This window comes from Linepithema humile, chromosome 4 (genome assembly GCF_040581485.1).
Source record: "Linepithema humile isolate Giens D197 chromosome 4, Lhum_UNIL_v1.0, whole genome shotgun sequence".
Lineage (NCBI taxonomy): Eukaryota > Metazoa > Arthropoda > Insecta > Hymenoptera > Formicidae > Linepithema > Linepithema humile.
The window spans coordinates 8,776,848-8,790,073 of NC_090131.1; the positions used below are offsets into that span (position 1 = coordinate 8,776,848).

Consider the following 13,226-nt stretch of genomic DNA (forward strand, 5'->3'; position numbering starts at 1 on the left):
CAATGTTCCGTTCGCGATCTATATAGCCGGTACGCGGCCGCGCGCTGCGATATATAGGTAACAACAGAGAGAGAACCAGACTATGTGGGAAACAACACAATTGCACACGTCGCTTGCTTGCTCTCCCTCTCCCCTTTCTTCGCGCTCAGATAATGCATTTGCGCGAATATTTTAACCAATCGTAGCGCAAAATTTCCATATGGAAATAAGATTTCTTTCTCTCTCCCTCTGTCTCTTTTTCTCAATCGATCCGAATTTTGCCGCAACTTGATTCGCAAGGAAAAACAGCTCCTTTAACTTGCGCCCCAAAGAAAAGATATTCTTTGTAAAAACATGAGTTTCCACGTAAGTTCGCTACTCTCAGGACTATACTTACATAATTTTGGTATAAAGCTCAAAGCCTATTTTAGACATTTTATAATTTCGAACGGGAGACTGTCTATAATTTTATGTATCAAATTGTAAATATATGTTGAATAAAAAAAAATGTATTAATATATATCATATTATTATCTCTCTCTCATTTGAATTCTATTAACAATTATATTAATCCCATATTTGAATTATAATCATATTGATGTGTACCTGTAATTAAACTGTTTTACTATTTCGTTTTTATTAAATTTTAAATGCATCATCTTGATTTATCTCACGACTATACACAACAATTTAATATAGATATGTTACAAGAAATTCTTGGGATAATGCTATAATAAATAATATATGTTTTAAAATTTAAATCATGTTTATAAGTTTATCAGTTTATTATGCGTACACTCTCAGTAAAAATTAAAAGTAGAAACTATATAAATAGGACATGTTCTAACTTTTTAATTCTGATTTTGCAAATAGTTTATATCGAATACGTATTAAATTATACGTGAAAAAGTTTGATCTAACTTCCGCGATGAATTATAGACCATTTAAAATAGACTTAGGTTTTAACGCGTCGTTATTAAAATCAGGTGTATACTGCGAAATAAATAATAACGTATTTTATAAATTTATTCACATAATTTAAATAAATCAAGTATACAGTTAAGTTTCACGGCACATGCGCAGACGCTTGCACATCTTGTTCTCGGATCGGGAGTGCATGCCTTTCGTTTTTGTTTCTCACTCTTTAATTCTTACCCTCTTTTTTACGCGACGAATAGTATCTTACACGAGGCGCGGCAACAAAGAGTATGTATCCAATATACATATTTACATATCATACAATCACCCTTCTTCCTTATTTTCTTTTTCACATACACGGACATATAAAATTACAAAAAGTCATCTACCTAGAATTCAAAAAATTTGAGTCGTGATTCTATTACGCGGCGGGATGTTCAAATGTGACACATGTCTATAGATGCATCTACATATGAGTGTGTATCACACACACGCCTACATATGTATGTATGCACGCGTCATGCACATATACACATGTACGCACGCACGCTCGCACGCGCGCGGAAACGATAAGGTTGCAATGCAGTTTTCTTCAATAAATTTCGGAATGCACCGAAATTATATAAGCATACTCGCAATCGAAAAAAAGACAATATTGCAATCTCTCTGCTTCCGAGTGAATGCAGACGCATACTGTGCGTAGTAATGTATTTACACGAATTCACAAGTAAGTAATAAATATTTACATGAGAATAAAATCGCCGCTGAAGGGACGCCGCTGAAGCTCGACGATTTGCGTGATCGCGCAAGTTTTGTGAACGCACATTCGCGTTCTAGTGCTCGCTGAAAAATCATGAATTAAGTAAAGAAGGAATGGAAGTGTACAAGTGTTTCCAGAATCTTTTTCAGCCTTCACATGTTTTAAAAACGATTAATTTTTATATAAATTTCAAATTGAGATTCGTTCTTAGAAAAATTAAATAAATTAATATTTAACTTTAAATAAATTTTATCCAAAATAATTTTTAAATTATAAAAAATGAGAACGTAAAGAGATCACTTCAAATTAAATGCATTAAAATAGGAACATTAAATACTTCTTTACTCGTTTAATTTCTTATAATGTAATTTGTAGAAACTTCTACACAATTAATAGAATATAATTAAAAATATATTACAAGTTACATCGATTTTATAAAAAATAAAATTTTGTATACAAAAAATTCATATTTTATATAAATAAAATACATTTTACATCATTCAGAAATTCACAATTATGCTGAGAGCGCAATTATACATGCAACTTCGATATCAAGAGAAGTCAAAAGAAGTCTTATTATATCGAGTAAAAAGAAAAAAGATGAGAATAAATACACAATGAAAAAAAAGAAGAAAAAAACAAAAATAAGAAAAAAATAAAAAGGATTAAGCACGTTTTAGAAAGAAATAAAAATTTTCTCCCTTTTGTCGAATAAAAAAACGGACAATCTGTTATCACAATAAATATCTTTCAAGTTTTCGCAGATAATTATGATATGCGAATATCATTTTTCCCTTCGCGACGACGTTTCTAAATTATGTACATGTGTCTCACGAGGATTCATGATTTGATAAGTGCGTAACGTCTTTATAGATTTAGTTTGTTAACACTGTCGAATGTCGAGAACGAGTATCACGTGGACAAGCATTCAACACAACCTTTCGAGAGCGAGCTTCTATCGTTGCTGGCATATTTAAGTCAACAGTGTCGCGATTCCACCTTTCTTGATCTTATAAATACACATAATAGGCGCGAGAACGTCAAGAGCAGTTGCAAAGAGCTAAACTAGGTAGGCCTGTCCGGAGGAGGGTGGAGGTGGCGGTGGTGGCGGTTGCTGCTGTCTCCAAGCGGTCCTCTCGAGGGTGGAATAGTCCGAATCAATGGACGAATAGATATGTTCGGACAGTGGTCTCCTGTGATCTTCGCCAACATCACAGTTGACCATATTGGTGGTGGTAGCGGCGGTTGTAATTAAATTACCAGCAAGCATCGCATCTCGGTAGGCATGATTGACGGTCAGTCTGGGCTGCGCCGGCGATGACGATGGTGACTGTGGTTGTTGATGCTGCTGCTGTGTTAGCATAGGAGCGCCGCATGAATAGGCGGGCGGCGCGTGTTGTAACATCAATGCCGATGAGGCATCCTTGAAGAGCGCAGCACGTTGACCTCCGCGTAGCGTCGAGACGCCACCAGTTTTCTCTAGTCCACCGATGCTGCCACTGTCTAGCGTGTAAGTATTGATGTTGCGTTTGTAAATTAATGGCGAAGATTTATTCTCGACGGATACGTCACCGACAGTGGCGTTGGTTGTGGTGGTGCCGGTGGCGATAATCGCAGTTGTCGTGGATGGTGGTATCGCGTACCTTAATCGCTCCCAAAACCTTTTTTCACCCCATGTAAGTATGAGCGCCGCTGTTCTCAAATAAGGTCGTAGTTCTGGGTCGCGCTCAATCTCGATGCCAACATGACCGGCTTGGATGACGATCAGCTGGGATGCGCGGCCACGCAACGCCTCGTGTAGCGCTGCGCGGAATTCAAAACGCGACCATTCGGTCTGCAAGAAGTGACGACTCAACACGATTAGCACACGTCGGGATGCGTCCACTGCTTCGAGAACGGCTGGTGCGGGCGCGGAGGCGCGTAATACACAAGGTAAGTCCCGATGATGAAGGCAAAGTCTTAGACCGGCAGCGCCATGCTCGAGTTCAACCGCCAGCGAGTGTAACACAAAATTCTCATCGTTTGGACTATAGCAGACGTAGCAGTCATAAGGACGATCGCGATCGGTATCGCAACATCCTACAGCCATTGCGGTCGCGGTGCCCATTGCCGTCGTTGTTGCAGTCTTACTGGGTTTAGCACGCAAAAATCGCAATCCGTACTTGGAATAGGCCCACGCACCGACCGGTTCACGAAACACGAAGACAAGCACTATAATCACGAGAAGCACGAGGATGGCCGAAAGCGTTGCGGCCACCAATGGCAGATAGTCCGACACCATAATACTCTCGATGACACCGCCCTGAGCGAAGTAATCAGAGCAGGCGGTCTCGTTGACATTCAAGCGACGTCGATAGGCCGGCCTAGCATCGCCACCATAATAACACCAGACATCACCGGCATCGATGACTTTGTGCGCGTTGTCTGAGACCCAAGAAGACAGTTCCTGTAGAAATTTGCAGCGACAGGACCACGGATTGCCACCCAGTGACAGCTCGACTAAACGGGCGTTTAGAGTGACTTGCCACACCGGGAAAGTCACTAGACGGTTACCATGCAAGCGGAGGATTTCGAGCGATCGCAACGGTAAAAATGTTAGGTTGCCGATGAAACCAATCGCGTTGTTCTGCAAATAAAGTTCGCGCAAATGCGAAAGTCGCTCAAATTCAAAGCCCTTGAGTTCACGTATCCGGTTGTCTTCGAGATGGAGAATCTGTAGATTATTCAGGCCGTTGAACGTGCGATTCTGAATAGATTCGATGCCACTGGCGTTCACGTACAGCACACGCATATTTTTGCGACCGATAAATACATGGTTTTGTAGCTCGTGCAATACGTTACCATCGAGATACACTTCAGTCGCGTCCATTGGTATCCTACGCGGAATCTCCTCAACTCCAAGACTTGAACAGTCGACTGCGTTCGTATTCCACGTACGGTCATTATAACACTTGCAACCGGCTGGACAAGTCATTTCGCAGTCGCACGCATCGAAGTCGCAGCAGTGGCAAAGAGCGAAACAATGCGCCTCGTAACGACAGAGAAATTGCTCTGAGCGCGCAGCCGAAGCTGGAACGATGGCGACTCCCCGTGGTCCTGAAGTACGGCACATAGCGTTGTCAAGATCCATGACGCGTGGATACTCTCTTGTCGAAGTCTGATTGTTAATAGCCGGTAGCCAGTCCATCGAGCAATTGCAGTTGAAAGGATTACCGCCTATATAGAATTCTGGCAAAGGCTTATTTTCCGGCACTTTGGTTAGCAGTAGCGATGTCAACTCCATTGTCTCGATCATATTAGCGTACATATCTACCCGCGTGAGATTCACTTTATCGGCGAACGTATTCGGTCGTACAGTACTGATATAATTGTTATTAATAAATAACAGCTCCACGCTATCCGGTACGGATAACGGCGAAAGTTCGGTGATGCGATTGTGACTCGCGTCGAGGGTCTTCACTTTAGAGTCGCGAATTTTGTAATAATTGCCGAGACTCTCGATAAAGTTGCCATGAATATCGAGCCATTTGAGATTACCAGGTATAAAGGCGTAATCGAACCACTCGATATGATTTTCTGACAAGTTTAACAGCAGCAAACTGGTGATGCTAGTGAATACGCCGTTGATGTCTGACAGAAAGTTGCCATCTAGACGAATAGCTTCAAGTCGGATGTTGCGTTCAAACGCGTGTCTTTCCACATGTTGCACTTTGTTCCGAGCAAGATTGAGGATTTGTAGATTTGGTAGGTCCCACAGCATGCCTCGAGTCAAATTACCGACGTCATTGCCAATCAGGCGGAGACCGGTAAGTTGATGAAGATTGCGAAAGGAACCATTGTGAAATTCACTGATCCGGTTTTCACCTAGGTCGAGGGTTTTGAGAAAGGCAAGGTCGCGCAATGCGTCCGGTACAGCGATAAGCTCGTTGCCACTAAGATCAAGTTCTTTGAGATCAGAGCAATTACGAAATGCCATGGTGTCGACGTTCCCGATCGAATTTCCCGATAGAGTCAAGCGATTCAGTACAAAGAGACCGTTAAAGAGCTGTGCTCCTACAGTATGGAGTCGATTGTCGGACAACTCAAGTGTGTGAAGATTGTAAAGTGGCAGAAAGGCATTACTTTCGATACGATCGATCGAGTTGTTACGCAAATCAAGAATCTGTAAGAAAAACAGATCTTTGAACATGCGGGCATCGATATGCGTTAGCTGGTTGTATGACAAATCAAGCACGATCAAGCGGATCAGGCCGAGGAAGGTGGACTCGTCGACGCGATCGCTGCCGAGGCGATTGTTGGCGAGATTCAACACTAACAGATGCTCTAGCTGGATGAACACGCCCCGCGGTAGATCGCGCAGCCCGTTGTGCGCCAAATGTATTTCCCGTAGATCACGTGTGGTAGTGAACAAGCCCTCAGGCAGCGAATCTAAAGCGTTGTGGCTGGCGTTGAAGGTACGTAACACAGTGAGCCCGTTTAGAACATTCCCACCGATCTTGGTGATCGCATTGCGTTGCAGATGCAATTCTTGTAATTGCCGCAAACCCATTAACGGCCCATCCATAGATAATTGCCGGAGTTCGTTGCGTGACAGATCCAGGATACGGATATCAGCGCGACAAGATTCAACACCGTTGTCGCTGTCACTATCACCGCTGCCATTAATAGTGCGGGCCGTTAAACCAATATCATCGACGTTACGAATACGATTGCCGGTGAGATTGAGAGTCTGTAAGTTGTCCAGTTCACAGAGCAGGTTGGGCGGCAGCGCCAATACATTGCTCTCGACAATTTCTAGGGTGTGCAACTCGCGTAAGCCTAAAAGAGAGCGTGGCGCGAATTCCAGGTATCTGGCGGCGCCCCACGCGGCGTTGAGGGTCTGCACGATGAGTCGCTTAAGTTCCTGTAGCGGCTGAAATGCGCCCTCCGGTATACGCAGCACCTTGCAACCCTGCACATGTAGTTCGTGAAGACCGACCAACCGCTGCCAGCTCTGCGCACCTAGGCTACTTTCGAAATGATGGACGTCACTGCAGCGGATCCGCAGTCGAACTGCACCATCAAGCGACGGTGCTAAGTTGACAATCGCTGTGGGATCGAGAACACGAAGGGCGCAGTCCGCCGAACGAGTGTCGTTGCCGGCTTCGTTGTTCCATCGGCAAGAGGCTGCAGCCGGGCCCGAATACGTTGACATTAACAACAGCAGCAGCGTTGTCGCGAGTAGGTGGTGTAATAATGTTGACATTGTCAATGACATTGACGACGATAACGACGACGCCGCCGTCGTTGTCGCCGCCGCAATACCACATCTCGCCGTCATGTCGTGTCGTGTTCTTACGAGCAGTTTACCCCCTTGCTCTCGACGTCAACGTCGAGTCACGCGTCGGGGCGGCGACGGCGGCGGCGGCGGCGGCAACGACGACGACGACGACGACGACGACGTCGACGTCGACGTCGACGGCGGCGGCGGCGGCGACGACGACGACGACGACGGCGGCGACGGCGACGACGACGACGACGACGACGACGACGACGACGACGACGACGACGACGACGACGACGACGACGACGACGACGACGACGACGACGACGGCGACGACGGCGACAACGACCACTACGACACTTGCTTCGGCAAGAGTAACCAACAATCCTTCTCCTTCCTTATTTTTCATTCACGCAAGCACATGAGTTTTCGGACAGCACGTACACGCGATCTGACACGACAACGGCACGATGGCGACGGGGAGGAGAATGACGACGCACACGCATACACGTAACATACACACGCGCGGCTCACAGAAGGAAGAGCGCGCGCGTTCACGCACTTTGTATCACGTATCAAATACGGAGCGGCCCATTTCTCTCGTTCTTTATCGATGGGCTGTTCACTGCACTGCAAGCTACCCTACTATTGTCGTCCCCAAAACACCGCAGCACTTGGTTTCTTTGGCACTTGCGTTGCCACAAATCGTCGTTACTCTCAATATATATTTGCCGTCGTCTTACGACGGTTTTCAAGCTTTCCTTTTCCCTTTTATGATTATCCTTACTGATATCCAATCCTGCGAGATAATAGCGCGTATATGTTTCTGTTCCGTCACAGTATAAATCAATCCTTTCGATTGTGTTACGATTGTGCGCGATGACGAGAATGCTTCTCGACAATCATATCAAAATAGCGCAAGCACTCGAAACACTCATCGAGCACAGTCGCGCTTACTCGCTTCACATCGAGCACTAGCACTGAACCTGTAGACGCCTGAGCGCGCATCGACAGCATTCTCGACCGTTGTGGCCCCTGGTCTCCCCTCCACGGTGCTAGAGGGCACCATCTTGCTAGAGAACTATCGACAAAAGCAGCAGTGGAGCAGGCGAGGAGGAAGGAGGAAGTAGTGAAGCAGATCGGAGAGATAATTGGCATGGTTGAAAATTTTGTTTTGGAAAGTTCTCTAAATAAAATAATAAAAAAATTTTGTTGTATATTTAAATTTTAGTCGTTATTTCTATTTTTGTAAAGTTTTGAAAATATCTTACAAAATATATTAATAGTATTAGGTTTTAATAACTTTATTTTATATAGAATTTAAGTATAATAGTTTAATTATCTAAAGGAAAAAGTTCTTTTCCTTCTAAAAAATTCTTTATTGCTTAATTCTTTTTCTAGTTAGTTGGTTGTTTGATTAAAATATTTGTCAGTTATGATTTTTATATATTTACGCTATGCAGATAAGCGATCATAGCGCCTCTTGAATCAGTTTAACAAAAATTGATTCTTATGGAGGATTCACACTGCGTCCGATGTCCGATGTACGACGTCCGATGTCCAATAATAGAGCTTGTTTTCTAGAAATTCTAGCTAGAGATATTTTATTGTCTAGAAAACAAACTCTATTATTGGATATCGGACGTTGTACGTTGGACATCAGACGCAGTGTGAATACTCCATCATATTCATTCTTAAGGCTCTTGCACATAGTACGCGTTTCTCTCTGAGATTTTATCAGATTGATTACGCAAGATCTATAGAGAAAAGGTTACCTCATGCGCAAAGAGGGACGAGGGGCAAGAAGGGCTAATGCTGTGCGGGGCGAGCGGCAAGAGGGGCAAATGCTGAGCGGGGCGAGCGGCAAGAGGGGCAATGATGATCTCATCGTCAAACAGTAGCTGTCTCTCTCGCACGCTTTAGTGTTTTCTCTCTCGCTCCTTTAATATAGAATTGCTTTGAGTTTTTATCGAAAAAATACTTTTATTTTGTAAAATATTGATAGCACTGGAAATTGCGTAATAAAAATTGAAAAGTAAATTAGAAAGGCGCTATAAATTACATATATTGCAAATTATAGCGCTAGATATTTAACGTTTATAATGTTAAATATCGCTGCAACAGATGCATTTGTGATACAAATTGCTTTGTACTTGTATTTAGACTGTAATATCAATGAAAATAAAATATAATTTGGGGATATATACAAAAAACATCATTTTTAAGTAGTAAAATAAAAGAAAAAATAGTACATATTTAAAAATTATTTTTAAAATAATATATACTGTTTATATGCATTATTTACAAAAGAAATACTATAAAGAAATTTATTTTTTATATTTAATTGTGAAAACCTCAAAAATTGTCAAGAAATTGTAACTGAAATTCATGAATGTAAGTACAATTCTAGGATAATATAAAAAGCATCATACACAAATTTATTATGATACAAACTTAAATAATGAAATTGTAATATATGTTTCAACATTGCAAATGTGAATATTTATATGATAAAATTTACAAAGTGTTAACAATTTTCAAATATTTGCTAATAAAATATTATTGAAATGTTTCTGTTGAAATCTTAAAATAATTATTTAAAACAAATATGATGGGGTATATATTAGGGATCATTAAATATGCGGCAACATTGTGATTATAAAATTTTATAAGTATCTATAATAAAAATTAAGTATAATAAATATAATAAGTATATAAGTATAATAATAAAATTTTTATAAGTATCTATAATAATAAAAATACATATATGTTGTATTAATCTGTTAATATAAAGAAATTTATTTGCGTTAAATTAATTAATAATTTTTTTATATTAACAGATTAATACAACATATATGTATTTTTATTATTATAGATACTTATAAAAATTTTATTATTATACTTATATACTTATTATATTTATTATACTTAATTTTTATTATAGATACTTATAAAATTTTATAATCACAATGTTGCCGCATATTTAATGATAATATATACCCCATCATATTTGTTTTAAAGAATTATTTTAAGATTTCAACAGAAACATTTCAATAATATTTTATTAGCAAATATTTGAAAATTGTTAACACTTTGTAAATTTTATCATATAAATATTCACATTTGCAATATTGAAACATATATTACAATTTCATTATTTAAGTTTGTATCATAATAAATTTATGTATGATGCTTTTTATATTATCCTAGAATTGTACTTACATTTATGAATTTCAGTTACAATTTCTTGACAATTTTTGAGGTTTTCACAATTAAATATAAAAAATAAATTTCTTTATAGTATTTCTTTTGTAAATAATGCATATAAACAGTATATATTATTTTAAAAATAATTTTTAAATATGTACTATTTTTTCTTTTATTTTACTACTTTACAAATGATGTTTTTTGTATATATCCCCAAATTATATTTTATTTTCATTGATATTACAGTCTAAATACAAGTACAAAGCAATTTGTATCACAAATGCATCTGTTGCAGCGATATTTAACATTATAAACGTTAAATATCTAGCGCTATAATTTGCAATATATGTAATTTATAGCGCCTTTCTAATTTACTTTTCAATTTTTATTACGCAATTTCCAGTGCTATCAATATTTTACAAAATAAAAGTATTTTTTCGATAAAAACTCAAAGCATTTCTATATTAAAGGAGCGAGAGAGAAAACACTAAAGCGTGCGAGAGAGACAGCTACTGTTTGACGATGAGATCATCATGCTCTCCCCTTCCTTCGTCGCTCCTCGCCTACAAGCTGTTTCTAGCTCCGCCCTTACTTCGTCGCCCCTCGCCTACAAGCTGTTCTAGCTCCCCCCTTACTTCATCGTCCCTCGCCCACAACCGGTTTGCCTGAGGTAACCTTCTCTCTAGATCTTGTTGATTACGCATCATTTCTTACCACGCATAACGCGTTTTACGCATTTTATGTACAGGAAGCTTTAATTTCTTGTCTAGGGATTATTATTTGCATAACCAGAGAGAAGACTGAGAGTGGACATGCCCGCATTTTTCGTGTTTCTGTGGGCTAGCGCCTCTATGTGCACAAAACGTGCACATTGAACTACGTAGCCAATGTCCACGAATCCCGTAGGTAATGTCCACGATCTTTTGGGTCTCTTCCGTGCTATGTCCACGACTTTTTGGTTCCGATGTGCTATATCTACAAAGTGTCGGTAATGCATACTTGTAAAACATGATTATGTATATCAATCAGATTTAAAATATAAATACACACGTATTGTAAATACATGTATTGTAGCATTTATTTTTGCATTTACAGTTTATTTAGCAAAAGATCAGTTATTTTCAATAACCTGTGTAATTTGAACATGTACATTTAAATTATTTTAATAAATTACTTCTATAATTTTGTGTGTGTGTGTGTGTGCGTGCGCGTGTGTAAATAAAATGTTGCATTTTTGTCAATATTTAAAGAGATGACCCTAACAGCACATGTACATAGATACTGAGAACAATCTGAGAATATCGCAAAAGTATAATTGTAATATTCTCAGAACATTCTTAAATGTACTGCGATGCACGTAGTACGTTCTAGGAATCATCGTATGTCCGCGGTACCATCTTCCATAGAATTTCGCAGGAAGGTCTATAGTTTAAAGACAGTATCAAGATAGGATAAAAATGGGAATGGTGCAGTAGATCACATATACATACACACATTTACACAGCCAAGCGCTGAAACGCGCGCGCGTTCATATATTGTATAGGATAATTTAGATTAGGTTAATTAATCAGTCAATTTCTTATTAATTGATATTTTTATTTCAAATTTACGACCGTAAGCGTAAAAATATTTCCATAAAACTTACAATATAAAATAAAGTTCTAGAAGCCTAAGCTAGAGAACTTCAAAGGAACGATACTGCGAACTGAAAACAGTTTTATGTTAAATCATTTTTTTAAGACATTGTTTAAAAAATAATTAATAAAATGTATTGTATATTTAACCAAGAACCAAAGAGGTGAGAGGCAATTATAATGCAAGTTTACGAACATAACCTTAAAATATTTTAAGCAAAATAATTTAACAAGTACATAAAAAATAATAAAAATATAACAAAAATTATATACAAACACTATCTAGCTCTTATACTTTATTCACTATTTTGTGAAATAAAACTTAAAGGAAAAAAGGATTATCTTCGATATCAGTAAAACCTCGGATACGTGGTGTTGCGTGGTGTCACTTGATGCCGGGCAAGCGGGAAAAGGAATTACGTATGTAAATGGCGCAGGTTAGTGCTGGTTTCGTCAAACCTGAGATTATACGCGCGCGATAGAAGTGCGTACGTATCACTTCCGTACATTGAGTAAAAAGAAACAGGAGGAAGCGTTTGGTCTTAAAAGTGCGGACGGAAGTGACTATATAAAGTGGTTGAATGACTTGTTATGTTTAATTAGGAAATAATGTACAATTAAAAGAAAATAACTATAATATGCAACAATAATACCAAATTTTAATGGCGTTTTTCATTGGGATTGCACTCGTGCAGTATTTCCATAAGAGCAATGTTAAAATCTAAAATCTAAATTTATATTAAATCCTTCGTCCTTACAAAAATTTATCCATGCATTTCTTTGATCCGGATTTTTCGGAAACCTGTTTGTGAGTAAAAATTATTTAGTAATTATTGTGAATCTACAATTTCACAATACTATACATATGATTATAATCTCCAAAATAAAAATTTCATTATTGTTGATAATACTAACCGATGAAACGTTATTCCATGATTTCGAGCTGCTGCTGTTATGCCACAAGCACTACAGTATACCATTTTGATCGTTTATTTCCATACACTGTTGCATAAAAGACTATACACTGCAAATTAATGCGTACGGCGTACGGTATGCCGCTTGCCGCTATGCTCGAGCATTCCCTCTCACTTTCAAAAAGTGGTCGCTCAAGATGGCTGCCATAACGTACATCCGTCCGCGGATTTACCTAGTCCTGGCTAGTATATGCTCCCTCCTGTTTCTTTTTACTCAATGCTTCCGTACGTTTGAGTCAAACCTGAGATTATACGTATGCGAAAGAAAACCGAATAATACTGCAAAAGATATTATAGGATTGATCTCAGTATTTAACGGATAATCACAGTAGAATAAGTATGAAAATGGGATGATACGCAGGATATCGTGTGCTGTTAGAGGATAAACTCATATAGATATTTCATACAGTAATGACAAATAACTTATTTTGAATAGTAAAAGCCAGGGTTGGGCGTTTACACGTAAACTATAATAGATGCAAAAATATTCG

The 13,226-nt window shown here is 39.1% G+C and overlaps 1 protein-coding gene across 1 annotated transcript; it reads right to left on the reverse strand.

Moving 5' to 3' along the window:
- Positions 1 to 980: 980 nt before the first annotated feature.
- LOC105668083 (toll-like receptor 7) lies at positions 981 to 8,414 on the reverse strand. The gene has a single exon (XM_012360264.2). The coding sequence runs from the start codon at positions 6,975 to 6,977 to the stop codon at positions 2,718 to 2,720; it is 4,260 nt and encodes a 1,419-aa protein (XP_012215687.1). The 5' UTR covers positions 6,978 to 8,414; the 3' UTR covers positions 981 to 2,717.
- Between the last annotated feature and the right edge of the window lie 4,812 nt (positions 8,415 to 13,226).

Bases quoted from the DNA above. Each gene is read 5' to 3' on its own strand.
- LOC105668083 (XM_012360264.2), bottom strand. From the start codon at position 6,977: ATGACGGCGAGATGTGGTATTGCGGCGGCGACAACGACGGCGGCGTCG.